The 25,380-nt window shown below is 39.3% G+C and overlaps 1 protein-coding gene and 1 long non-coding RNA gene across 8 annotated transcripts in view; one reads left to right on the plus strand and one right to left on the minus strand.

Annotated features, from left to right (window-relative positions):
• Positions 1–1,818: 1,818 nt before the first annotated feature.
• CCDC82 (coiled-coil domain containing 82) lies at positions 1,819–15,950 on the minus strand (the record flags this gene model as incomplete). Of its 7 annotated transcripts, none has more annotated exons than XM_080376991.1 (8): positions 1,819–2,032; positions 2,599–2,784; positions 9,295–9,465; positions 10,282–10,406; positions 12,436–12,528; positions 13,645–13,864; positions 14,517–15,072; positions 15,830–15,950. In XM_080376991.1, the coding sequence occupies 7 exons, from the start codon at positions 15,063–15,065 to the stop codon at positions 1,967–1,969; spliced, it is 1,410 nt and encodes a 469-aa protein (XP_080233117.1). In that variant the 3' UTR covers positions 1,819–1,966. The 7 variants fall into 7 exon arrangements, with proteins under 7 accessions (XP_080233117.1, XP_080233116.1, XP_080233118.1 ...); XM_080376990.1 differs by having other exon boundaries at positions 15,824–15,949; XM_080376992.1 differs by lacking the exon at positions 15,830–15,950 and adding an exon at positions 15,735–15,807.
• Positions 15,951–16,424: 474 nt separating this feature from the next.
• Positions 16,425–25,380, plus strand: part of LOC308059523 — a 33,082-nt gene continuing 24,126 nt past the window's right edge. The window contains exon 1 of the long non-coding RNA XR_013926280.1: positions 16,425–16,537. This is a non-coding gene — a long non-coding RNA (uncharacterized lncRNA). The remainder of the gene's footprint in view (positions 16,538–25,380) is intronic.

Here is a 25,380-nt window from a genome sequence, read left to right on the forward strand (position 1 = left end):
GAATGACAAATCTAAAGTACAGTTTCTATGGAAAGAAGCCAGCAGATGTTCACTACTAAGTGATACACCTTGCATCAGTTTCCCAGTCAATCAGCGTATCTGTTACCAGTAGAGTGGCATAATAAACGTGGGGACTTCTTATGGACAAATCCATGAGAAGATAGGTTTCAGTAGTTTCACTTCTGAGAGAGCAACTTCTTAAAAGAATCTAGAGTGTTAACAGTATCTTCCCTTTTACTAAGCTGTTCAGCCACAAAAGACTAATAAAAGAGTATGTGCATACAGCAGGATGTAGGAACAGTCCCTAACTGAATTCAAAACTGTGGACCCTGCATCTTAGGCTACATCAAATTAATTTTATATGCAGCAAAAAGTACAGGGACAGAATCATAGAATGGTTTGGGTTGGAAGGCACCTTTAAGATCATCATGGCCAGGGACCTCTTCCACTGGATCAGGTTGCTCAAAGTGCCATGCGGCCTGACCTTGAACACTTCCAGAGATGGGGCGTCCATAACTTCTCTGGGCAACCCATGCCAGTGTCTCAACACCCTCATAATAAAAAACTTCTTCCTTATGTCCATCTATACCTACCCTCTTTCAGTTTAAAACCGTTGCCCCTTGTTTTGTCACTACAGGCCTCAGTAAAAATGTCTCTCTCCATGTTTCTTACAAGCCCCCTTTAGGTACCGCTGTAACGGCTGCCTGGAGCCTTCTCTTCTCCAGGCTGAACAACCTCAACTCTCTCAGCCTGTCCTCATAGGAGAGGTGCTCCAGCCTCTGATCATCTTCATGGCCCTCCTCTGGACTCACTTCAATGGGTCCATGTCCTTCTTGTGCTGGGGGCCACAGAGCTGAACACAGCACTCCAGGCAGGGTCTCACGAGAGCAGAGTAGAGAGGCAGAATCCCCTCCCTCAGACCTGCTGGCCACACTTCTTTTGATGCAGCCCAAGACACGGTTGGCTTTCTGGGTTGTGAGTGCACATTACTGGCTCACGTCCAATTTTTCAGAACGGACAATACAGCACAACCCTTCCTAACTTCTCAAAAATCTGTTCCTCTGGCCCCAAAGAACTCTGATTTGGGCTTCATGCAATTCAGGTAAGCCATGCATCATGCTTCTGAGTAACTCCTACCTTCTGTTAAGTTACACTGGAAGAATTCTTGCTTATCTTGCATGGCCACATTAATCCATTCTCAGTATTTCAGTTGCTGCAAGTTGTTGCCATGACATTTGCACAAAGTAAGTTGATGTTTAAAATCTCAGTAAATTGCCCCAGCTGCTTATCAGACAGCCCTGTGGGCCCAAGTGTTCATTTAGATGGCTAAGCCAGACTCAAGTCTGTATGATGTCTATAATGTGACTCATCACCTACCCTCTAAAGACAGGAATGACTACTGTGCTGCAAATGTAGTCAGGACTGCAGAGTATTTCCTCTGTTGCCTTGCAACAGTCTACACTGATTCCTCAGAGGAAACAGAACTTTGCATTTGGGTCCTGTTTATTGTAACTATAGTTCTAAATGGTAGGACTTGCATGTAATGAGCAACAAGGAAAGTTAAGATGCAAGTTCGTGTATAACATAGCCTTACCTTTCCAAATATACCTATTTCAAAAGGTCTCAGCACTTCCTACCTTTCCTATGTTGCAGCTCAATATAAATAGGTGGAAGTTTTATTTCACAAGTAAAGAGATACTGGGATGTTATTTTTAAGAACAGAAGTATACTTAATGTGACCTATGAAGACTGGAAGGACTGATTTGGCAAAATTTTGGGTTATTATTGACACAGATGAGAAAAAAAGGACACAGCACATTCTCAAACAGTAGTTTAAAGGCATATGGATTTAAGTATAACATAGCCTAAAAAGAATCTTGAAGATCAAGCAGAGATAAAAGTGCATGCAGATAAAGCAGGCCATTCAGATTTTTACAAGATGTCTTTCAAAGAGCTATATGACCACTTAATACATTTTCTCTTCTTGGAAACTGTCTGCATCATTCATGTAGTCTTCAAGATCATTGTATCTCTGCAAGTAAAATAAAACCTGTATTATTTTATCAATATTTAATAACCAAATTACATAAGGACTGATTTTTCTTTTTCTTCAATACATTAACAAGCATGTCAATAACAATTCAGAAGCAATGATATCGGAAAGCTTGCTAGATGCAATTGTACTACAAGTAATCTTAAAATAGTTCATAAAGTGTTTCTGAGTAATTCAAAGTACTTCAGCATAAACAGAAGAGTAAAATATTCTTGCTGTGCCTCACACACGTCTTTCCCAATCTTTTTAAGTTACAGCTTGAGTATGTTGTGCTGCTGCTTTCAAATGAAACAGGAGCCTGCCCACCACAGCCCAGAGATCATGCAGCTGTCAAAATGCTTCATGTCAAAAGCTGACACAAACTCTGTGTGACCGCAGCACTATACCACTGTTGGAGAGGCTGGGTCAGCAGAAGCGGATGAATGGTTTAGCAGAGTTGTATTATTGAAACCCAGTAATTCAGAACTGATCAATTAAATCAGACATTTTATCCCAGCTTACTTTTATCTACTTGGAAAAGGATACATCAAATAACTCAGTCATACCTTCTGTATCCACCCACTGTCTTCCAGCTGGCTGAAAAGCCGTTTTACTGTGTTTCTGACCGGTTCATCCTCAACACCATCCAACTTGGTAATGGAGCTGCAATCCACATACAACTTGTATTTGAAGTGCTTCAAATTATGATAGACTCTTGTACGATTTGCACACACTATGCCAACCTTCAAAACCTAGGCCAAAGTGAACAAATCATTCTCTCTGATAGAACTGTGATTATCTTGACAATATAAAAAATGGCTGTCAGTCTAGTAAGATTTTGTCAGTCTAGTAACTTTTTCTGAATAATTTTTTGAAATAAATAGAATGACACTACATGAATAAAATCAGTGCAAAACCATGCAGTTTTCACAGCCACAGCAGACCAATTTCTGAGCAAGCAGGCAGCCAGCAAGTCTATGCAATGGCAGCTTATCTGTACTATTTTCTTACAAACACAATCATGTTTATAATTGGGAGTATCTTTTCTATCTCCTGGTGGGACTTTGTTACAAAATCACTGACATTTTAGACAACCATCACATTGTGAAAGCAGAGGAAAAGAAATTATTTGATTACTTTTGCATAATATATAGTGATTCCTAGAGACATGAAATACCAGTTCTAGCATTTTGTAGACTGAATACTATTCAGTATTTCTTAAAAAAATAGATATGAATACAAATAGACATATGCCTAGAAACATATTTAATAAATATATACAGAGATTAGATTTCATAAAAATATAATCTGAAAACCAAGGGTTTCTTCAATGCAAGTGTTAATCTGCAACTATCTGGGAGGTATAGCTAGCAGAAATCAAAGTTTCCTTATCTCCCATTTATTACCAGTTTTACTTCTACAATTTCCATGAAGAAAAGGACTGTCTTACTTCACAGTTTACAGCAGTATTTATAGATAAAAAATGGTAAATGTGCTTGTAAATACATAATCAGAGCATGGATTAGAGCAGATTCATTATCATCTATCAGCACTAAGATTAAATACAGGCAAACTTTTGCACGTTGTCTTGAACTCAGATTTTATACAAAGATGTTAGGCAGTGAAGGTGTTTACCTGAAAATACCGAGTAATATATTGGTTACAAGAATCTTTGGCAATCCTAAATCTTCACTGAGTATGGAAAACTGCAGGTGTGGGGAGGGAGAGAGAAGTTCATTTGCATTTAAGGACATCCTGTGTTTCACAAGAGTAACTTTTGTTCCATTTCTACAAGAGAAGTAGTTCAAGTGCATACAATGGCAAATCAGAAGAGGAATCTATCCCCTATAAATGACCCACAGGTGCACCAACTACTACTCCAACCCATGGAGACAAAGTCTACCAGGTAAAAAAATCTACATCTGGCTGGTTTTTGGAGGTCAGGTTTTCTACACTCAAAAGCAACACCATTAATACATGTGTAAAGAAATTCAGCTCCTGATACATGTAGGAGAAACTGATTCATTTTTATTAACACACCCCCCCCACCCCCATCAACTTACCCTTCAAGGGCAGTATTGTTTTGGGCTGATGCCTTGTTACACCTTTGCAAGTAACAAGCTGGTAAATCGCTAAAGGTCAAAGCTCTTTGCATCAGCAATGCAAGCTGCAATTGTATTGCAACTTCAGATTACACACACATACAGATCAAAAAACCAACCATGTTATATATTGCAAAATGATCTCTTCTAAGCCACAACAGTGATACCCTTTATTGCTGCCATTGGGAATAATCTGAACATCCTTTTAAATTATGAGAAGGTTAAGTTTTAATCAGTGCTTACAACCTGCATTTTCAGGAAGCTTTCCCAAATGCATGACTAAATTTGCATCTGTGAGCAGTTCCCCAACACACCTGACCTACTTGTACAACCTAGCACTAGCTGCATCTGCTGACAGTGACAGTAACAGAAAAGCGTATTTCTAAAGATTATATAAACTAAATTTGTATTTATATGTACTATTTAGATATTTTCTGAAATATAAGAATATACTTTATTTCTTAAATACATTAACCAGCAGCTCAACTGATATAAGCAGGCGTAATATCACTGAAGTCAGAAGAGACACACTTGCTTAGAAGAACTTTTGATCGGACCTACAGCAGATGGTTATTAACTGACATTTTAACCATCTTGAGATAAAAAAATCCTAGTACTATACTGCAAATCTCTAAAAATCATGTCTATGCATTTACATGCAGCTACATTTTCTATGCTCCCCAAAACTGAAAAGCTAAGGCATTGCTTATATATAGTTTTGTGCTATAGGTACCATGAAGTACAAGACCTACCAACGAATGTGTAACCTTGATTCATTCAAATTTCCAGAAGTACCATTTCAGATACTGAAACAATCAAGAACTGAGCTGCAGTGTTTCACAGAGCATTTAATAACTTTTCATGTATCCCACGCAATGAGGTGCAGCATCTGGAACATTATCTGATGTAAAATAGGAGATACCATCTTGCATCAAACTGATGGCCCAGTTTCTCCCTTGCAACAACAGCTAGCAGGGGACATTTAGGAAATTAGTATAAGATGCAGGATGAACACTAGAATAATCCTAACATTACCATACAGTTCCTAGAAGTCAACAGTTAAGACAGTCTGTATCATCCCAACTATCATGTTCCGTAGCGTGGAAGAAGCTTCCCCAAGAACCTGTCTATCCCTTTTGGGACCCACTAAAACTTTTTGCTTTTGAACTATCTTGTGGCAATGATTTTCATAGTTCATTTATGTGCAAGGTGTAAAGTATTCCTACATCAGCTATTTGCCTCTGGCATTTCTCCAAATACTGTATAATGTAATTATGTATTGTGTTTTTAAAGCAAGAAAGATAGTCTAAAAATACAATGCTATTTCAGAATGCAGCTTTGGAAAGAATCTCAGTACTGTACTCAGTTCTAATTTTTTCCTCTTGCAGTTCTCAGTGACTCTGTCCTAATGCTTAACTTATCTACCCAAGCTGGCCGTATCAGCCAAAGTTGTGTTAAATCACTTTGTATGGAATGCAGGAACATTGCCTGACAATAGCACAACATGCAGTGACTGAACCCCAGCCCTCTAAGCATGATTATAAACAGAAGTAGAACACCAAGAGTGAGAGCAGAAAACAGTTTATAATCCGGGTCACACAGAAGTAAAGTGTGGGGGACACCTACACCTCTAAACTGTTTGATTCTCCCTGACTTGCAGAGGAATGAGAATTGGCAGCTACACAGAACAATCCCTGCAAGCCTAAGCAAAACTGGAACAGCTGTTTCTCTTCTCTTTCTACTGGCAAAGCAGAATACTTCAGAGATGAGAGAAAAGGAAAGTTTTATGCAAAAGAAGAGAGTTGCAGGTCTGTTTTTGTTCTCTCCACATCCACTTTTCTTGGGTATTTTCAAATAAAACTTTAGAAAATAGTCCAGCTACATGTTTCCATTCAATCTGATCTGCCAGTGCTGAATTGCCTTCTCTTTCAGTCAATTAAGTTCCTGAAGTGCCAGTTTTATGTAGCTCTGTGTGCCTTTTTTCTTTTTTCTTCCTTTCTTTTTTTTTTTTTTTCTCAAGTAGCAGGACAAGTTGATCAACGTACTGCCAGCAGAACTTCAAAGACTACTTAAGAACAGTACCTTTAGCAGTCTAAATTACAGGTCACCGTAAGAACACAAATATTGCATTACAAAGGCATTATCAAAAATTACTAGAAAGTGCTCAATAACTGTCTTTCCTGGGTCTGTTCTACAGCCCCTGAGCTATATTGAGCACGCACATGGCAGGCATTTCACCAGATGCTGGGGTATACAGGGTAAAAAAAGCTCTCATTTTGTACTGTTAAGTTGGAGGACAAAAATGAACTAGCAAGTTAGTTCAATATTCAGTGGGATATTTCAAGTTTTTTCCAAAGTGAAAACCAGCCAATGCTTTATGTAGGACAATGTTTGGGTAGCAGTGAGGGAATTGCTACTGCTTTTTCCACAGTTAAGTTGGAAGTTAAGATTAAATTCTTGTGCTAGTTTACTAATTATTTGTGGTAGGCAAGGCATACACTTCCCATGAAAAACTGAAAATTTTTAAATTCTTGATATACGTTTACAGACCTGTACACAAAGGAGAATAATGACTGTACTACAGACTGCAGTATCAGTGCTAGTATGATTGCCAAGGACTTAACTGTTTTCTGGCAATAAATAAGGGGAAAGGCCTTACTGCAAAAGCCTAGCTCTCTTGACTATCATGTACACACAGACTTATCAAAACAGAGTATTAACAACTGCTGCTCTGAAATTCTCTAATCTATTTAAGAAAAACTGTGGCACAGATTTCCCTAGGTTCTGCATTACACACAGAGCCCAATAGGATGACATAATGATAATCATATTGACACCGCTCAGATCTCTAAGTTAGAATATTTGCAAAGATCCAAACAATACAGGCTTGAGCTTCAGTAAGGTATACTTCCAGTTTGATGAAGGCTTCACTTTATATAAGAAATCCTGTTATACTGCATTTCAAAATATATTGTAATTACAACTTGTTCTGACACTTTTTTCTTTTCAGGAAATACTTGAGGAACGTCAGCTGCATTAAAAAACTCCTCACAGTCACAAAGGAACGTAATATACCTTCTACATCTCCTGAAGGGGAAGGAAGGCAGAACTTGGATATCAGCTTGGTACACAGCCGTAGGAGTATTTTATTCTTGACAAATTGTGTGCTTTGAGTTTATCATAACAGGTCACAAATTACATTACTTAGGAAGGTCATATGCATACTTAATCATAACAATTACTGGTAGCAGTAAATTTGAAGAAGAGATCCCTAAATACTAGGAACACTAAGGTTTTTAAGAGTCAAGGTCTTAAAAAGTCTCAGCTGTGAAATATAACAAAACTGACTGCTAAAGTCATCTAAAATTACTGTCTAGTGCAACATCATGTAACAACATGAAAGATGCGTTTCATTCAAAAAATACAATTTAATCCAAAATGTCCTAGTAGAGACAACTGAGCGAGAAAAAGATGCAAGACTACCTAAATGGAAATGTCTTCCAGTTTGGACAAATAGTTCTGATAATGCAGTAATGAGAAACATGCTGTGATAAAAATGTATTGAAGTAGTTAGGAACAAGTTTTCTCAACAGAAGATCAGCAATTTCTGGTGTCAATGCCACTGAGATTTCAAGATAATTTGTCCTGAGTAAACAGCTACATGAGAAATAGCAGATATGTAAAAATCTGAAGAATGAAGCAGTAAATTCTGACTGGACTGCAACTGGACCATTAGAATGACGGTGGCACTATTTCACCCACCATTCTGACCTAGAGCAAACAAGAACTGTTGGGAGTGTATTTGGATGCTCCAAATGCTAGAGGCATAGTAGCCACAGAATTAGCAAACCTAGTGACCCATGTAGAATAAGCCTTACTTGCAACAAAACAGAAAACACAATCATTCAATGGAGATGATTGTCCATTATACAGGAAGTTACTTTTATCATGTTTCTGCAAGCTAATCAATGCAAAATTCCTGCTGGGGAAGTCTTAAGGGCATTACAGGCACACACAAAGAAAGGTAAAAGGCTTTCAAGTGATCTAATTTCTGTGAAAAGGCATTCTGATATTTAGAATATACATAAACCCAAGGCAAATGCTATTCTTGATTTAAAGCCTCAGACTCCTGGCATACAGAGATAGGATCTATTAAAAATAAAAAAGACCCCACAGAGTCATAGTATTGCTCAGGTACTTGATGAAAACCAGGAATGCCAGGCATGTTCAGAGCATCACTTAGTCACTCATTTCTTTACCACTGGTTTTCCTTTCTTTAAGATATGCATCCACTTTAGGATTTTCAATCTTCTATTAAATGTTCTCTGACCCAACAAAAAGCTACTTTAGAAATAACTGATTGAGTGCTCATATTAGAACTTTGGTTAGTATGTTCATCTTCATGTGTGTGGTCAGCCTCTTCGACACACAGTTTCAGACTACCTCTCCATACATCACAAAAGACAAGCATGCTGGGTAGGATGTGTGGGATACTGTGTACCTAGAGTTTTCTTCTTGCCCTGGATGAGACTCAGACTGTAGAGATTTGAAGCAGAGGAAAAATTGAGGCAAATGTCAATTCTGACTTGAGGGGAAAAGTTCTCAATAAATCTTATTGGCCCTTTATCTTTTTTATCATGAAGTCCAGCTCATGGCTGGGTATAATTATTAGCACTTACTGCAGTTCAAGTACACGTGCTGCATCAGGTACTAGTATTAAAGTGGCAAAAGTGGGGAAGAAACAACATACCAATTATTGTGATGCAGACAAAACCAAAGGTCATAGAAAACCACCAGATTTATTTTCTTCATAAAAGTTTGGTTTACTTGAGGATACTTTTCATTGCCTCTTTCCCAACATATAAGGGGGGGGGGGGAGGGGGGAGGCAGAGGAGAACGCTTCTATTCATCCTTTAAACTTTCATAAGAACTTCCTTTGTAATTCCTTGCTAAATGCAAGACTATACTCCTCCAAACTGCAAAATGGTCCTTCTGTATTACAAATTAATAGAGTTTAGACATGGAAGTATAGCAGCTTCGCACTTGCCTCTAGTGTTATAGACATTAGATGTGTTGATAGGATTTCTATTCTTTCTATGATTTTCTGTAACACTAGACAAAGCTTAAAAAAAATTATATAGAGTAATTCTTTGAAGTTACCTGCTTGTCATCTGACATGAAGTCATCCGGTTCCAAAGTTCTGCTATTATAAAGGTTCCCAGAGAGCTGCACGTTAAACTTACAATAACGATTCAATTCACAGGCCTGACAAGACATACTTTTTGCATCTTTCATGGTTATGTGAACATCTGGATAACAATCCACACGCTCCTGAAAAACACATTTCAAATAACATTAAAGAATCACCCTAAACTGAAAGATGCCTCAAATAGGCTGCTGAATACTCCCAAGAGAAATCAAAGAGATTCAAATATGAAGTCTTTCACCATTCAGTCACAAACATACAGTTTCTCAAGCATTTCCCAGCAGTTAACTCAGTTCTAGTTCATTAATTCTTTTATTCAGCTTCAGACCTAAAGAACAGCTCCTGCACCCTGGCACTTATTTTTTTCTCATTTTTCTTTTTGAAGGGGGTGAGGGTGCAACTCTGTCTCTTGGTCTGTTTTAAATAAATACACTGTACCTCTTTACTGGCCATACTCCATTATTACAGTGATTATTAGATCACCAGACCTATCACACTAATACCATTCTAGCAATTTGCATACAATGTCTAGGTTACTGTATATTGACTTAATTTTTTTTTAAGTAGAATCTTCATTATGAATATACTGGTTTATCTTTCTGTGGGAGGAGGAAGAAATTTTGTTATAACACTTAGCAAGTCACACAAATTACTCAAAACCTAACCTGCTGAACTTAACAGGAGAAGCATTCAGGTAACAGAGAACAGATTCTGTTCTGTTATCTGAATGTTTACCTGGTTATCAACATAAAAAATACTTCCATTTATAAGTATCAAAACAAGTTATGTAAGGTAAAGAACAAGGAGTTTCTATTAACAAAGTATATACAATTATAGCAATTATTGTACCTTTACAGAGAATTACAATATATATTAAAAAAAAAAATCAGTAATGATATGATTTCAAGCCCACTTCACTATTTAAAGTATAAGGTACACACCTTGAATCGGTCTTTCCAGCGACTTCTAGAGATTAAATTATCAAGACGAGGCTGAATGAAGCGGTCATCCAAATAATGGAGTGAGAGCAACATATCTTGCGCATACTTCTTTTGTCTTGTTCCATCTGTTAAGTGACAGCAATTACTAATTTGCTGATCACCCTACATTGTGCAAGTTTCTTCAAATAAAATTTTCAAGGACATTATGCTTCTGCATACTAAGAACTATGAATTATTTTAATAAATTATTACTCAAACCACTCACTACTGTTATTCATAAAAGTGACTCATGCATCTTTGATAAACAAAGTATGTATCACAAGAGGTACATGAAAAAACTCTACAATCAAGGCTAAAGTGAAAAGCTGTCATCCTAAATGAAGACTCATTCACTTGATCCCATTTAAAAGAATTGGGGGGGGCGGGAAGTATCTTGCTTTTGGTCCAGTTTATGTAAGCTGTTCATAATGTATAAGGGAGGAAGTTGTAAACCATGAAAACCAACTACTATGAACTGCTTCACAGCACAAATTTTGACAACTCTCTTTGTCACTTATAATAAAAGAACACACAGAAACTGACCTTTACGCTTCAGCAGCACAGTCAGATGCCTTGAGTTAGGTGGCATAAGTACTTCCAAATACTTACCCAAGCAAAAGAAATAAGCAAGTATTAGGACAAGTAAAACTACCACTATACCACAGCTATCTCCCAAATACATGCTGGACTCCTGAAATTAAATAGGGTTTTCATAGATGCAGGCCCATTCATACTGTCTCGAGCTTCAGCATGTACAGACATACAAATTAATTCAGCTACCTTCCATAGCCTTTTAGCAATGCTGTTACCAAAGAAACAGAACAAAGAAAGACCACTGGCTATCTAGCTTTCTATATAAGAAAGTTAATTGTCACTATTGTTATAACCACCATAATTACAAATAATGTTTTTCTGCATACACATTGTACACACACATTTTCAGTAAGTCAGCTGTACAAAAAGCTTGAAGAGGCTACAACAGACCATAAAAAAAATGCCTTGCAACAAAAAGCAAGTCTGAACTCTAACACTAAGGCAGCTGCTCTTGATTCAAACTAATTAAGATATTCCCTTCCCTTAACTAACAAAAATCCATTCTGTGTTATAAAAATATATCTTTGTAATGCAAGGCTACGGTCATACCATACGATGTTCTTCAGAAAGACAGAACACAACCTCCAGCTCACACACATGGCTGATCTACTTCCAGCACCTTGGCAATAAGTTGTTAATTTTGTAGAGCAGATACAATTTGAAATAGAAGGAAACCTGGCAAAGTTTTCTTATGACTTGTCATAAGCTTGTTTTCACTTGGTAAAAAAAAACATCAAACCAAAACAAAACTAACCCCTGGCAGTGTAGTAGAATAGCAGTTGTATATGAAAGACATTTTTTAGCTTTAAGAATACACAGCCTTTATTCTGAAGTCTGTGGTGTACTCCATTCCCTCTTAGCTCCTGATGAAACCAAAACTTCCACTTTGCTGACTGTTCCCACAACCTGACACTGACAGTCCTCTCATTAATCCCATCTTTACAGTGCTTCTGAAACTACATGTGAGGCTGCCATTCAACCCAACTAGGCCAAATGCCAAAAAGCACTTCCTCAGCAAGAACAAGACAAGTACTGACTGCAGCTAATTATTTATCTGAAAGAACAAATGTTACAAGCAAAAAAAAAAAAAAAAAAAAGACAAAAAAAAGTCAGATCCGGAGTAATCTCCATAACTAAAGTTATTTATTATCTACCAAATTCCTCAGAAAAAGCTATGAAGCATGCGGCGTTTTGACAAATCAGCTGACCTTGCAACGTTCTTCATTGAGGTATCTAATTTGAAATTAATTTTGTATGGCTGTTCCTACCAATCAGTAACTACATCCCAGAATGCCTTCTTGGCTTAAAAGAACTAGGTATACACATTTTTCCAGGATTACTCTACTCTGTCAGATAGATTCCTTCCTGCCTACCCCGCCAAGTTACAGAGCAGCAAAACCAAGAACAGATCTTAGGACTCACAGTCCTGTAACTCCAATCAGGAGACACATCTTTCCCTAGAATACATGTCTCTGTACAACTTTGAATGCACTATTGTATAATCTAATGCAATTTACTTACCATATAATGAGCTCAGAAAAGTGCCATCAATCGCATTTATGAGGAAAGCGTTTACTATTCTTTTGAAGTGTACGTAATGCTCACAGCGAGATACTGGAAAGAAAGCAATATAACCAGAATTTTTTAAAAAAAAAAGGTAAGCAATGTTAAAAGTACTACAAGAAGAAACTGTAAATTTAGAATTAAGTCATTTAAATAGGGATCTAAAAATAATTTCCATGTACAACATTCACCTCATGACATTGCCTTTTGATAGTGCCTCTCATCCCAATGATCTTAATTAATTTTAGCATCCTAAAGTCACACATCCTTTCAGCAAGAACACTTCACAGTAAGAGCCACAAACACTAAAAGAAGAGAATAATTTCTTGTATGAATAGCAAGACATAATGCAAACCAGAGAAGGCCAAGCCCGTGGTGGGGAGGTGGTTTATTTTTTGTTTTTTCCAACTTTCTTTCAAACACACACAATTCTGCTTAGGTCTTAACTGGGGAAGAAACACCACAAACGCTTGTGACTGTCTACGCTAGCACAGACTCTCCAGTCAGTACATACCTGCTTCTGAACAACAAAATATGTAAGAAGTTAACTAGCAAAAATTTCTGTTTCAAATCCCTCTGCTCCACCCAGATAACAGTTTTCTTAAAGAACAACTTGAAAACTTTTCTGCCTCTGTGCAGTTCAGCTGAAATTGAACAATGAATTCAAAAACCCCTATAGTCCTGTGCTCCCAAATCTCACTGCCATGGAATAAAAATACATTTAAATAAAAAAAAAAACCCAAGCCCCCAAAATCCCAAAGTCATGGCAAGAATTCCACAGCACTCTCCAGAACAGAATTTGGCCAGAATCAACACAGTTGTTCTTAACATACAGCACAAGATGAAGGATGATTTAGGCCTCCACAGGAATGACTGCATCATAGGTAGCCTACCTCATCCTAAATCAGACCGATGTAGAAAGTCTGTGCAACAGGGTTTTCTTTCCTACCCCCCAAAATTACACCCTCCTTTTGATAAGATACAGAAAGACTGTAAAAGTTTACTGTGGAAATCAAAGTACTTATACGATAAATTGAAACCTTTCAGGAACCTGCTTTTATGCTATCATACCCCATTATATAATATTTGTATTTACAGTCCATTAATATTTATTACAGCACTACAAGCAAGTTTTACATCTAGAATTGTCATTAATTTTTATCTTACAGTGTGGGACGTAGTATGCCAGCAACTCACTACTTGATTTATTAATTTCTTTCTGTTGTGGCTGGTTTTCATTCTTTACGTGCTCTGTGCTGTCATCATCAGCATCTTCATCTTCCTCTACTATGAAGTCTTTCATGCTGTCACTATCAGTTTCACTACCTTCTGTTGGTGTGAGGGGCAAGGGACAGAATAGTTCCTCTTCTGCTTCACCATTAGAATCCTAATTAAAATTTTAAAAAGCATTTCAAACACAAGAATTTTAATTGTTTGCACTGATGAAATACTACATAAACTGGGAATGATTTTTGACCTTCTAATAACATCACTAGTTCAATTAACAAGGAATATGATGTTTTTAAAAAAATACATCATTCTGTATTAGATGATAATTACTTTCAGCTTTAATTCAGCCTTCTCCATGTACCTCTCTTTACTATATTTGTAGGAATTAAGCTAACAGGACCTCTAAGTTACTTCAGCGTGTATTTTGCTTCTGGATAAAAATTATTTGCTAGTCCTTTCATGCGTCTCTTTATGGAAACAAAGGAATGATAAAGTTTTTCCTCTCTGACTACATAGATCAGATAGATACCTGCATTCTAAGCTGCTTAGTCATCAGAATGCCTGAAACAGCAAATGAAAGGAAATTCCTACATCCTCAGTGATTAAAATTAAACTCAGGATAAAGGTTTTCAGCAGTTAATACTGTTATCTAGTTAATGGGACAATTGTTAAAATGTGACAGAACTACTGATTTGTCATTAATAAAACCCAAAACAAAAATAAATAAAACTGCACTGATTCCTATTAGTCTTCCCCTTTCCCTACATCCAGTATTTTCTCCAATTGAATTTCAAGGATAAAATCCAGACCTCACAACTTCCACTGCTGCAGGATGTCCGAGTTGCTCTTTGTCTTGCAAGTTCTTCCAATTTTGCTAATACTTTCTGTTTCTTATTAGTAGAAACATTTTCTGTAGGGCAGGTTTTACCAGGCTGCTGTTCTTGGGAACTCTCATCTTCATCAATTATACAGTGGCGTTTAGCAAAAACTTTTCTAACAAGTATATCACTCTCCTCACTTTCATCACTGTCATACAGGACAGTGGTGCTCAACCTTTTACGCTTCCCAGGCACGATGCGTTCATCCTCACCATCTTCTGTTACTTCCCCATTGTGGCTTTTCTCTTCCTGATCTGAGGGGCTGTTCTTGAAATCAGTTTCATCTTTTTCATCTATTTCATCTTCTGATGCGGTAGGCTCTTCCTCCTCAGAGGTAACTGAGGATTCGTCATTGCTGTCAGATAGTATGAATTCCCTTTTAGTGCGTCTCCAATCAACTCGGGACTTGGATGATGACAATTTTGTTCCCGCTGTCTTATTTCTTGTTTCATATCTTCTAACAACTGCTTTTATCTCCATTGGAAGGCTGTGACAACACACCAAAATATAAACCAGTAAAACAAAGCACTTACTACATTATGCCAGTAAAAAAAAAAAAAACAAAACCAAAAGCACACGGGAATGCATATTTTGCTGCATACATTTATGACTTAACAATATCATAATTATGAGACACATACAGAAATCAGCATCAAACAAAACTAAACATGCACAGTAACTTCTGAAGAGGGTATGCCTTACTCAAAAAAATGCGGAAGAGCAGAACTGTCCACACCCAGCACGAATGAACTGGAAAAAATAAGGTCTGAGGTGCAGCTACAGATCCTATCATCCCCTGCAACACTGGGAGCATACAGCCGAGGCAGACAGCTCCCCTGCCCCTCACAGCCGAGGCAGACAGCTCCCGGGCTCTTCAAGAGCGGCCTACACCGCTCGTCCAGGATAACCATCACCGGGCCTCCCCGGGGAGCGGCCGGGCGTCCACAACCGCTGCCCTCAGCTGGGGAGGGACGATCCCCCCCCGGCTGGGGGGGCCTACCCCCACCGGCCCGCCCCGCAGCAACACCTGACGCGGCAGAGGTGGGTGCCCTGAGGCGAGCCGAGCCGTGCCATGCTGTCCCGGTCCGCGCCCGGCTCTACGCGGCGGGGCAGGGCCGGGCCGGGCCGGGCCGGGCCAGGAGGGCTCACCTCCAACGCCGCCGCCGCCGCCGCGACCACGCTGCGGCCACCCCTCACGCCCCTTCCCTCCCGCCAGCAGCTCGCGCAGCAGCCGTTACTTTCACCGCTAACGTTTCCCGCGGTCCAGCGCCGGAGCCGCTGAGGAGAGACCACCGCCCTCTGGCGCTACGCGCACCGCGATTGGCCGCTTCCCCCGTCACTCAACTGCCGCAATATTTACGGAAGTGCTGGCAGGCCGTGGTAGGGGGAGGTGTGTCACGTGGTGTGCCCCGCGCTGCGGGTTGGCGCGCAGTGCTGTAGAACCGGGGGTGGCAGGTTCGAGTCCTCCCCCGGCGTGGGGCGGCACACCGCGCTCCCCCTCGTCTGCCGCCTTCGGCCGGCCGGTCTCGCGCAGTGGGAGCTGGGGTGCTGTGGTTTAGGAGTGATGTCGGTTTTGCTCGCCCTAGTGATAGAAAGCTTAGAAATAACTAGATTAATAGGATATGGAAAACTTAGAACAATTAAAACTCTCATTGCATGAACAAAGAGGAGCTTCACAGGGTGACCTCGTAAATTAGGCCCATTCCTGGGCCCTTTGTACCGGTAAGGTGGACCTGGGATGCTCCTTGTGCTGATAAGAAGACACTGGTGTGAGAACAGCTGTGCCTTGAGATAGGAAACTGGATCTGCCCTGTTTTTTGGTTTCGAAGAAACTTGAGACACGACTGAGTCTGCACGAAGAGTGAAGGTGAAAAGTTCAGAGTGAGGGAGACTACCAAGCCTTCATCCTCAACGACCCCCACCAGGAGACAGGGTGCAAGCGCAAATGAGAGGTAACTTATGTTAATGGCTTCTTGGTAGACTAATTATCCTCACCCAACCTATTCTTGGGCATCTATTGAATATGTATGAATGTATACTTTAAATCACACGTGCACAAAGAAGTCAGGGCAGCAGGTGCTTTTGGAATTATCCACCCTGATGCCTGCCGGTGAATTAAACATACTTGCTTTATAACCTATCCTGAGTTATAAAGTTTAATTCCACACGTCACTAGATGCGTTCCTGAGGAATATCTGTGTGGGTTTATGAGGTATGGCACCTCCCCAGGGGGGTCTGTCAGTGACCACCGCAGAGGCCCGGTCTGGCCTGGGGCTTACCCCACCGAAGTGGGTTCTTCAGAGCTGTCAGCGCTGCCCTGCCGCCATGGGAGCAAACCCAAAACTTGCGTTCAACCTCCAGGTGATGTGGGGGGTGAAAGCGGGCTGTCAGCTGTAGCTGCGGGGGCGTCCTGGGGGTGCCAGGCTGAGGCCCAGCTGGAGCAGAAATCCCAGCAGTGTTCACGCTTGGGAGCACCTCTGCCAGCCCACCTGTGCTCCCTGGGCCTCTTAGAAGAAAACAACACTTTCTGTGACGTCTGTAAATCACATTTTGGATATGGTGCCTGCAGCTTCTTGTTGGCCCTCCCAGCCAGAAGCAGGAGCGTGCTGAGGGCCCTGGTTCTCTGTGGTTCCTGCTATATCCATGTGGAAAATCAGAGGCAGGGTGACACAGAGAGGTCCTGCTGGTGCTGGCGCTCAAGGAGAGACCTGCCAGCTCAGCACAGGGCTCTTATTTTTTTTGGTAACAGCAACTTTGCAGCCCGCACTGAATCGCTGAGCACATGTGCTATTCTCAGCTGGGGCTGGCCTTTGTGTGGGGAACCCCAAAAATGGAGGTTAGGGGGTGGGGAGGTGGCCAGAATGTTGTCTTAGTCGCAGGGGAAGGTGGGAGTATTTCACCAGAGGAGTTTGGGACAGGAAAGGTACAATAAATTCATAAGGAAGTAAGCTGCACCATTTTCGCCACTCAAGGAACAAGACATTTTGTAGGTGACCATATGCAGGGAACTATTAACATCTACAATAATGAGCTGCTGTTGTTTTTCTGCTGAAAACGTTTATTGAATAGGATGCTGGATTCTGTTCAGAGTTATTACTCTAGCAAATGCATTCTAATAACAAGATTTGTGTCTTAGATTTGCTCTGCTTTGATTGGTCTGTGGTAGAAAACTACTGCTACCTTGGAACTCATTCTTCTGGCATTGTACTGTTTTAACAAGATCTTTAGATGTCTTCATGTATTTCTTTGAAAATAAGTGGTAACAAAACCACAGGGTGACGAAATACCTGGAAATGAAAGAAAATTCTTTCTCATCTTATTTGCATAGCACGGGGTGGACAGGTGTTTATATAGGTGGTGGGTTGAATTCCCCCCCCCCCCCCCCCCCCCCCCCCATGTTATACTGCAGAGATTAGAACGCTTACAATTCAAGGATTATATTGCATTAAGGGATTTATAGTCGTGGGCTGACATTTCTTTTAATTGCTTTAAAGTGAAGACGTGAATTTTCAAATAAATAAATGGATTAGAGTTTACCCAGGATTTAACGTTCCAAACCGTGGTGGAAGTTCACATTTCAGGTCGCTGCTCTGTCCCTGGTCTTCATCGCGTTTCTTGCTTCTAACGCCGCCACCTAGTGGTAAAAGGGCGCCAAGAACACCTCGTAGTTGTACTACTGTAGTACAGGACATGGGAATAAGGTCATTACAATTAATATACTGTATGTAACTGATGAAAATGTGTAATAAATGCATTTTTTTAACTTAAATTACACGAAGAATTTCAGTTATGAATACTGGTTTCCGAGAGACAACCAAGAAGTTTTTCTTATGCACAATGCTGAAACACCTTGATTTTTCAGGTGAGTCCCAGTGCTAGGGGACTCTGCAGTGTGGAGTCATGTTGTGTCCTCAGATTATAGAAGCAGACTTCCAGTCAAGAGACACAAGTTTTCCAAACAGGCCAATTTTCCTTAAAGCTCCTTTCTACATTTCTTCAAGTGTTCCCTACACATCAAGCGAACTCATCTGCCACATGAATAATAAATGCAATTGATTTTCATGTGTACCATAACCTTTTTACTGGATTGTGGTATGAGTATGCCATGTGATGGCTACAGCATCTCTCCAGTGCTGAATTTTCTATTTTACTGGGATACCCTCCCAGTCCCTTATGATTTTAAATAAGAGACAATGAATTGGCATCTTGAATATATATTAAGTGGCAGCCCCCACTAGCCACTTCTGTTGCTAGCTATTTTCACTGCTGAGTATTTACTGTGCTGCTTTCCAACTGATCTGTTAGTTGTCTGGCTATTGCTGTGTTCACGTTGCAGTTTGTCTGAAGCTTGAGGTCTTCTGGGGTTCAGTGATATACAGGATTATATGGTCATCTCTTCCATAAAACAGACCCTTCCTGCTTGGGGTATGCTGCTCTCCCTAAGGCAAGCTAATGGGAAGCTTGGAGCCCACATTTCCCAGGGACTGTTTCCTGCAGCAGTGCAGCATTTGCAAACCCTCTATGACTCCCAGGCATACTGAGTATTAGGCTGGCTCATGCCCAAATAATAACGCTGGAATTATTTACCCCAACTGAAAAAAAGGAGGGAGAGAGAAAGGAAAAAAAAAAAAAAAAAAAAAAAGCTCTTTTTCATTTTTTAAAGTGGAACACAACCAAACTTAGGAGGTAAGGCCCGTCTGGAACTGGCACAGCCACCAAGGTGGCTGTTGTTCTATGACAGATAGTAGTAGCTAAACAGCTTGTTAAAGCAGGAATGGCAAGTCACCTCTGAGTTTGGCAACAAGAAGTTTAGCCAAGGGAACCCATGACAATGAGCTCTAATGCTTTTGAAATAAATTTTCAGCTGCCATGAAGAGTTTCAGCATTGCAGTTCCTTAGAAGGGATTGTTCTTTTTACTGTTCACCAGCTTACATCAGTAGGGGCTCCCTGTCCCTTCACCAAACACACTGCTCAGTCTACTTATGTCATGTGTTAAATAGAGATGTAAATTAACCAGACAATAACTGTTTTACCACCAGGAAGAGCTGCTAGGACTCATAGGGAGACCCCAAGTAAGACTGTGCTTGGAGTGTAGAAATTGAATACAGGGTCATCTTCCTGTCTTTCATTCTCTTGTTCTTCTCTCATTCTTCATCTCTTTGTTAAACTCAGCCTCCTACAGGGTACATGAATGAAGAGAATATTACAAGAGACTTGTTATCTTGCAATTCTCTGCCTCCTATTCCTTGCCAGTGGAAGACCATTACCATAATTTTAGGGAGAATTCCTGCAAACGATCAGCCTGCCCGGAAGCCCTGGTAGCTGCTGGCAGACTTTGATGTGATTCTTGTCATTTTTTTATATCACTCTGTAGCCACTAGCAACAGAGAAATTGACCTTAGTATTAGAATTTCTTAGGAGGAAATATTTTAAGATTCTATTTCAATTTATATTTTAAAGAACATACATCTCCATTTAGAAGAAAAGTTTTTCCAAAAATTTAACAGGTTTTCTGGAACATAAAGTTTTCAAACTAATTCCAAATGCCTTTTATTATTTTTTTTAATACTTTTGTTGATAGCACAACTTTTCTCAGAGACTGCAATTCATTTCTGCACAGATGCCTTTTTAAGGAATTAAATGGGGTTCATGAGATCCTTAATCCTGATTCTGGCTCTTTGTGCAGGGTTGAATTTCATAGAAAGAGTGAATTTCAGACAAAAGAGACCAATGGAGTTAACATTTAATCTCTTTTTGAAATACTGAGAGCTTTTGGGTCTCATGAGATTCTGAAATCATGTTCCATATACAAAAGTTTTCTTTGTGTGTCTTGTAAGCTGGATCATGATTACTAGATGACTTGCATGTTTATTTTGTCTGCAGTGCCTTTGGGAGTTCTTGTTGTTCCTGCTATTTAGAAGTCCTAATAATTGATAAAATGTGTAGTTTACTTTGCCTTTTGTGTGTATAAGTTTTTGGTTTTTTTTCTCTTCAGTGCCTGAAGTATATAGTCTAATAGTAGGGGAGTGCAAGGTTGAATGTAGTTAAGGTTCATTATCGCTATGTGAAGATCACCTGTATTTTGCGTCAGTTCTACTCCAGTAAAACTCAATTTATTCTACTTGCACTGCTATTAGATTTCAGAAATAATGTGGTCTTTCACAATCACATGGAAAATGAATTACATCCTTCTGTGTTAATTAGGAGACTAAAGAGTAAATAGGGTTTGATGTTCATCTGATGTTTATCTGCTCACAGAAGATCAAGGCATTCCTAACCAGTGCTGGAGATGTTCTATTTGAATGATGTTGAGGTTTAGATAGTGTTGGCCATAACTTAACCATATTGATGTGCTGAGCTTTGAGCAACAGCAATTCAAGGCATAACTTACTATCATCCACAAGAACAGTGTAATGAATGTCAGGGGTTTTTGTGCAATGAGAGAAGTGGTATTTTAACCTACTTTCAGAGTTTTTCACTTTCATTTTGATATTTCTTCAAGAATTTACTTTAGCTTTTGGGTGGTTTCTTTTCTCTTTTTCACAAAGCACAGATAATCACTTGGTGTCGGTCCTTTAGCTGGAGTACAAACTTTTGCCAGGAAGAATGTGATGAGTCATGATGTGTGACCAGGAAAGCTGCACTACTGAAATTGCCAAAAGTAGATGGAGTTCCGCCCGTAAAACTGAATTTAGCTTCTCTTATATATTTGACCTTAGACAACAGAAACAAGGAATGCTTAGAATAAACTGTAGTGGCAAAAACATTTAGCTGCTTGTATAAACTGCATCTGCACTAACTTTTTACCATGATTATAGACCAGAATCTCTCCAGGCTGTAAACTTAGCTTTCATTTTTGGCCTGGCTTGATTATCAGCTAAGAAAAGCCTTCTTTTGCGTGTTTCCTTGCATTATATATAAGAAAAAAATATAAAGTATTTGAACTATAATGAAGAGAGCACCTGACTGATTAACCTAAGCTACATGTATTCCAAAGAGAATACCAAAGTATATGCAAATAAACCGACATCCCTACAAATAATTTCTTATTGTGCCATTTATTTCTTATTTAATCAAGGGAATGAAGGTGAAGTAATCCTGTTTGTAAAGAGGTGGCAGTTTACATATTGTATCTGTAAAGGTTAGAGATCTATTAAGTTAATTTGCATAATAGCAAGGTCAGAATAAAGGATTGTTTCATTCCAGGGCCAATGGTTCTTCTCCAAGATGTACTATTTGAAAGGTAGTATAGCACCCTTCATCTGAAGGTATTGTTTGTATTCAGCTCCTTGGCACAAAGAAGAGATACAGATACCAGGGCAGCTGCAGACAGATGATGAGTTTTGGGTCTTAACCTGCTGCCAGTGGAGCCAACAACAAGAAGTTCAACTGACTTCAGCCCCATAGACTCATACCCTGAAAGATCAACACAGGAAAAAAGAGATGCATAAAAAGATGCCTAAGAGAAAAAGAGAAAGCAGGTCTGCCCAGCTGTTCTTTGATATAAATACACAATATATTTTAAAATTATGAAAACTAGATGAACAAAGTAGATCATATGGAGAGCTCTCTCATTGTTAAAGTAATTAAAATGGAAGATGGATTTTCAGTTTAGGTGTTAAACTCTGAAATCCTTAAGTTTTTCTCATTACCATGGAATTTGCACATCTGCTATTGTTCAATATTTTCCCAGCCTTCCCTTATATTCTTTTGTATTTACTGACCCTTGTTCAAGAACTGGCCTGTTGTGCAGCAATGCTGAATTTAGGAGCATATTGTTAATCTATAAAATCTGGGAATCTTTCAGCATAATTGGGGATATATGGACAAATAGTATTAATGGTATGTATTATGTATCAAAAGTACCTAAAAGCAAACTGTAGACAAGACAGACACAAATTCTGGTATCTGGTAATCTTTGATTACATTCTTTTGCACAAGTTCCTTGTAAGTACAATAACTTCTTGTTCTCTTAACAAAATATGTTAACTGAATGTCCTTAGTATAGGTACAGTCTTTGCAGAGACCAGATGGAGCAGTGGAGTTTTTCCTCTCCCTAACTCTGTATTTAAAGTTTCCATCCCTCCAGAAATAGCCTTTGAGTTCACATGAGCCCAGCTACCTGGTACTGAGGCTGGGATGTGGGCTTTGGTAAATTGAAGGGAAAACCTAGATGAAAGTGTGTTACAAAAGCTTCCTGTCTTGAAATTCTGCCTTGAAATTATCAAAACCACAGGATGGTAGATAGAGGCCAGTACAGGATCTCAGCTGCTGAGGTACTCCACTTCCTTTGAGATTATATAGATCAGAAATAGCCTAACTTCTACCACCTTTCCCCGCACTCCCAAATACTTAGGGCAGAATACCAGCATTTTCAGCAAAGTGAAATAAGCCTGAAAAAAATTTGTCACTTACTATGTAAGCAATCACAGGCTGAGTTGCCCCTAAACTCTGAATGATGAAATAATCTGGACATGTGAAAAGCCTCAAAGACCTGTGTCCTTAGAGGTCTGGGCTAGATTTTTATCTTAGATTTCTTAGGCTAATGTAGTTTCTAAGTTCCTTTCCCATGACTTTTCTAGTTCTGATGGTATCTCAGCATATGTGGCATACTTTCCCGTTCAGATCTACGGGTACATAGTTCATTAACTGGTCTCTTATATTTTAGCTACACAACATACTTAAGAATTGTCACGACTACTTTTGAAGCAAATGGGGATATTGTGGGAGGGAATGAAAGTGCTTCGTGGGGAGTATTGGGAAAGTTGCTTTTATTAGATGTGGATGTTTGCCAGTAGCTTGTGCTGGCTGTAATTTTCATTTGTTGAAAGGCTTTTTCATCCCCTCTCGGCCCACCCCCCCCCCCCCCCCCCCCCCTTTTTTTTGTGTGTGTAATTTGGCTTACTAAAAAAAAACAAAACAAAGTAAACCCCAACCTTATTAAAAATCTAATTAGTACTTTTCATAAATACCCATAAAATATTTAAACAACTTTATTCTGTCTGAAGAGAAATCTCTTTTTCTGTCCCATGATTTGAAACAATAGCTATATAACAAACAGCGAGAAAACTGGTCACAATGAAAACTTTCCTTAAGATTTATATGATTGCTCATACTAAACCCTTATGAATTTCTTCCATTTGAATATAATGATGTCGTGCAATTACACGGATTTTTGTTTTCACACAAGGTGCCTCCTTCAGTACTAGGGCATAACATACTTTGAGATTATGCTTTTCTTACAGTATTCATTTTTGGGTCCATTAAACTTAAGCACATCACATTCAAAGTTGGTAAAATGGTGTTTAAACTCCAAGCATCCCATTCACAAAGTGCTTAACGTTGTTTGTAAACAGACAAGGTAGGGCAGTACATTAGAATGTAATTGCATGGTCGCTGGGTCTCTGTTTTGCCCATGTGCTAGTATAACACAAACCACAGTGAGTTGAGGCACAGGAGGGGTATTTCAGTTTCAACTTGCTCTTGGGGTTATGAGTATTCACTACTTTTACTAGAGAAGCACCTACCAGTTCACACATAGTCCTGCAGTGTTAGTTGATTATTGGTATAAGATGGTTTCTGTTCCTTAGAACATACTGTTTTAAGATGAAGTAAGAGACAGAGGGTGGATAAAGGAAACAAAAAGGAGCAGAGGGACACAGCCGGTTATTCATGATTACAATGATAAGCAGAGGTCACAGAACCACAGTTTTGTAAACACCGTGAATCAAATCTCAGAGAACTTTGGAATTTGATTGTTGTTTTTGCTGAAAACAACATTTTTGTAGCCTTAAGTTATTAAATCACTCACTTCTCCCTCTGACAGTGCCAGAGAAGTAGGAAACACGGGCAGTTATCTCAGCATTTTAGCTGGGGAGCTCAAGAAAGTAAAAGGAGTTGAGAGAAGCTCCTAAAAATTTAATACATACAGGAGACAACAGCTGTGCTTATAAAGATTTCATGCAATATAAGCTTGCTTCACATATGCATTCAGGCAAACTCAGGGTAACCACTTACTCCACTTGAACATGATTAAATTATTCGTGCTGATAATATTTCCTGTAGCTGGAGAAATTTACACTCTAAACTGGCTATAGTTTCTGCCCTCCTTTAGACCACTAGAGTATTCTGCTTAGTTAAAATTGACAGCATCGTTTTAGTCAAGGCTATATTTAAACAAAGAACAAAATTCTGCATAGCACCCTCCTCTAAATCTGTAGTTGATCCTGTACCTGAATATTGTGTTCACTTTCATTTTGATGGTGTTTTTTGACGGGACTGGCATCTGCTTTTGTTCTGCTTCTTACAGTTGAGTAGGCAATGAAGGGAACTTTCTGAAATGTAGGTTCGGTTCATGAGTTCTGCCTATAACCACTCATCTGCCCCAACCCTGATACTGGATAACCCCAGGGCTAGTGATTTCTAATCCCCTTACTCTTCTTTGCTTCCCATCTGCCACCAAATACTTTGTGGCATTTTGGGTCTCACAGCTCCAAGTTTGGTAGCAAGGGTAATGGATGTATCTGGTACCTGGGTAATAGCAACAAGCTTGGTTATCGGTCTGTTCAGGTATGCTGATGACTATTTTCTATCTGTGCTTCATAATAGAATAGCTCACATTGCAAATACTTCCACTTCAAAGAAAATACATGAATTGGTTATGTAGGAAGAATTGTAATTTACTTTTTTCTTTCCATGGAGGCAAAAGGGATTAAACCTTTTGCAAACATTGTTCCGTATGAACATCTCACATGATTTTTTTTCTTAACATGCTATTAATTCCAGACATGTGAA

This window comes from Falco punctatus, assembly GCF_963210335.1.
Source record: "Falco punctatus genome assembly, chromosome: 2".
NCBI classification, from domain to species: domain Eukaryota; kingdom Metazoa; phylum Chordata; class Aves; order Falconiformes; family Falconidae; genus Falco; species Falco punctatus.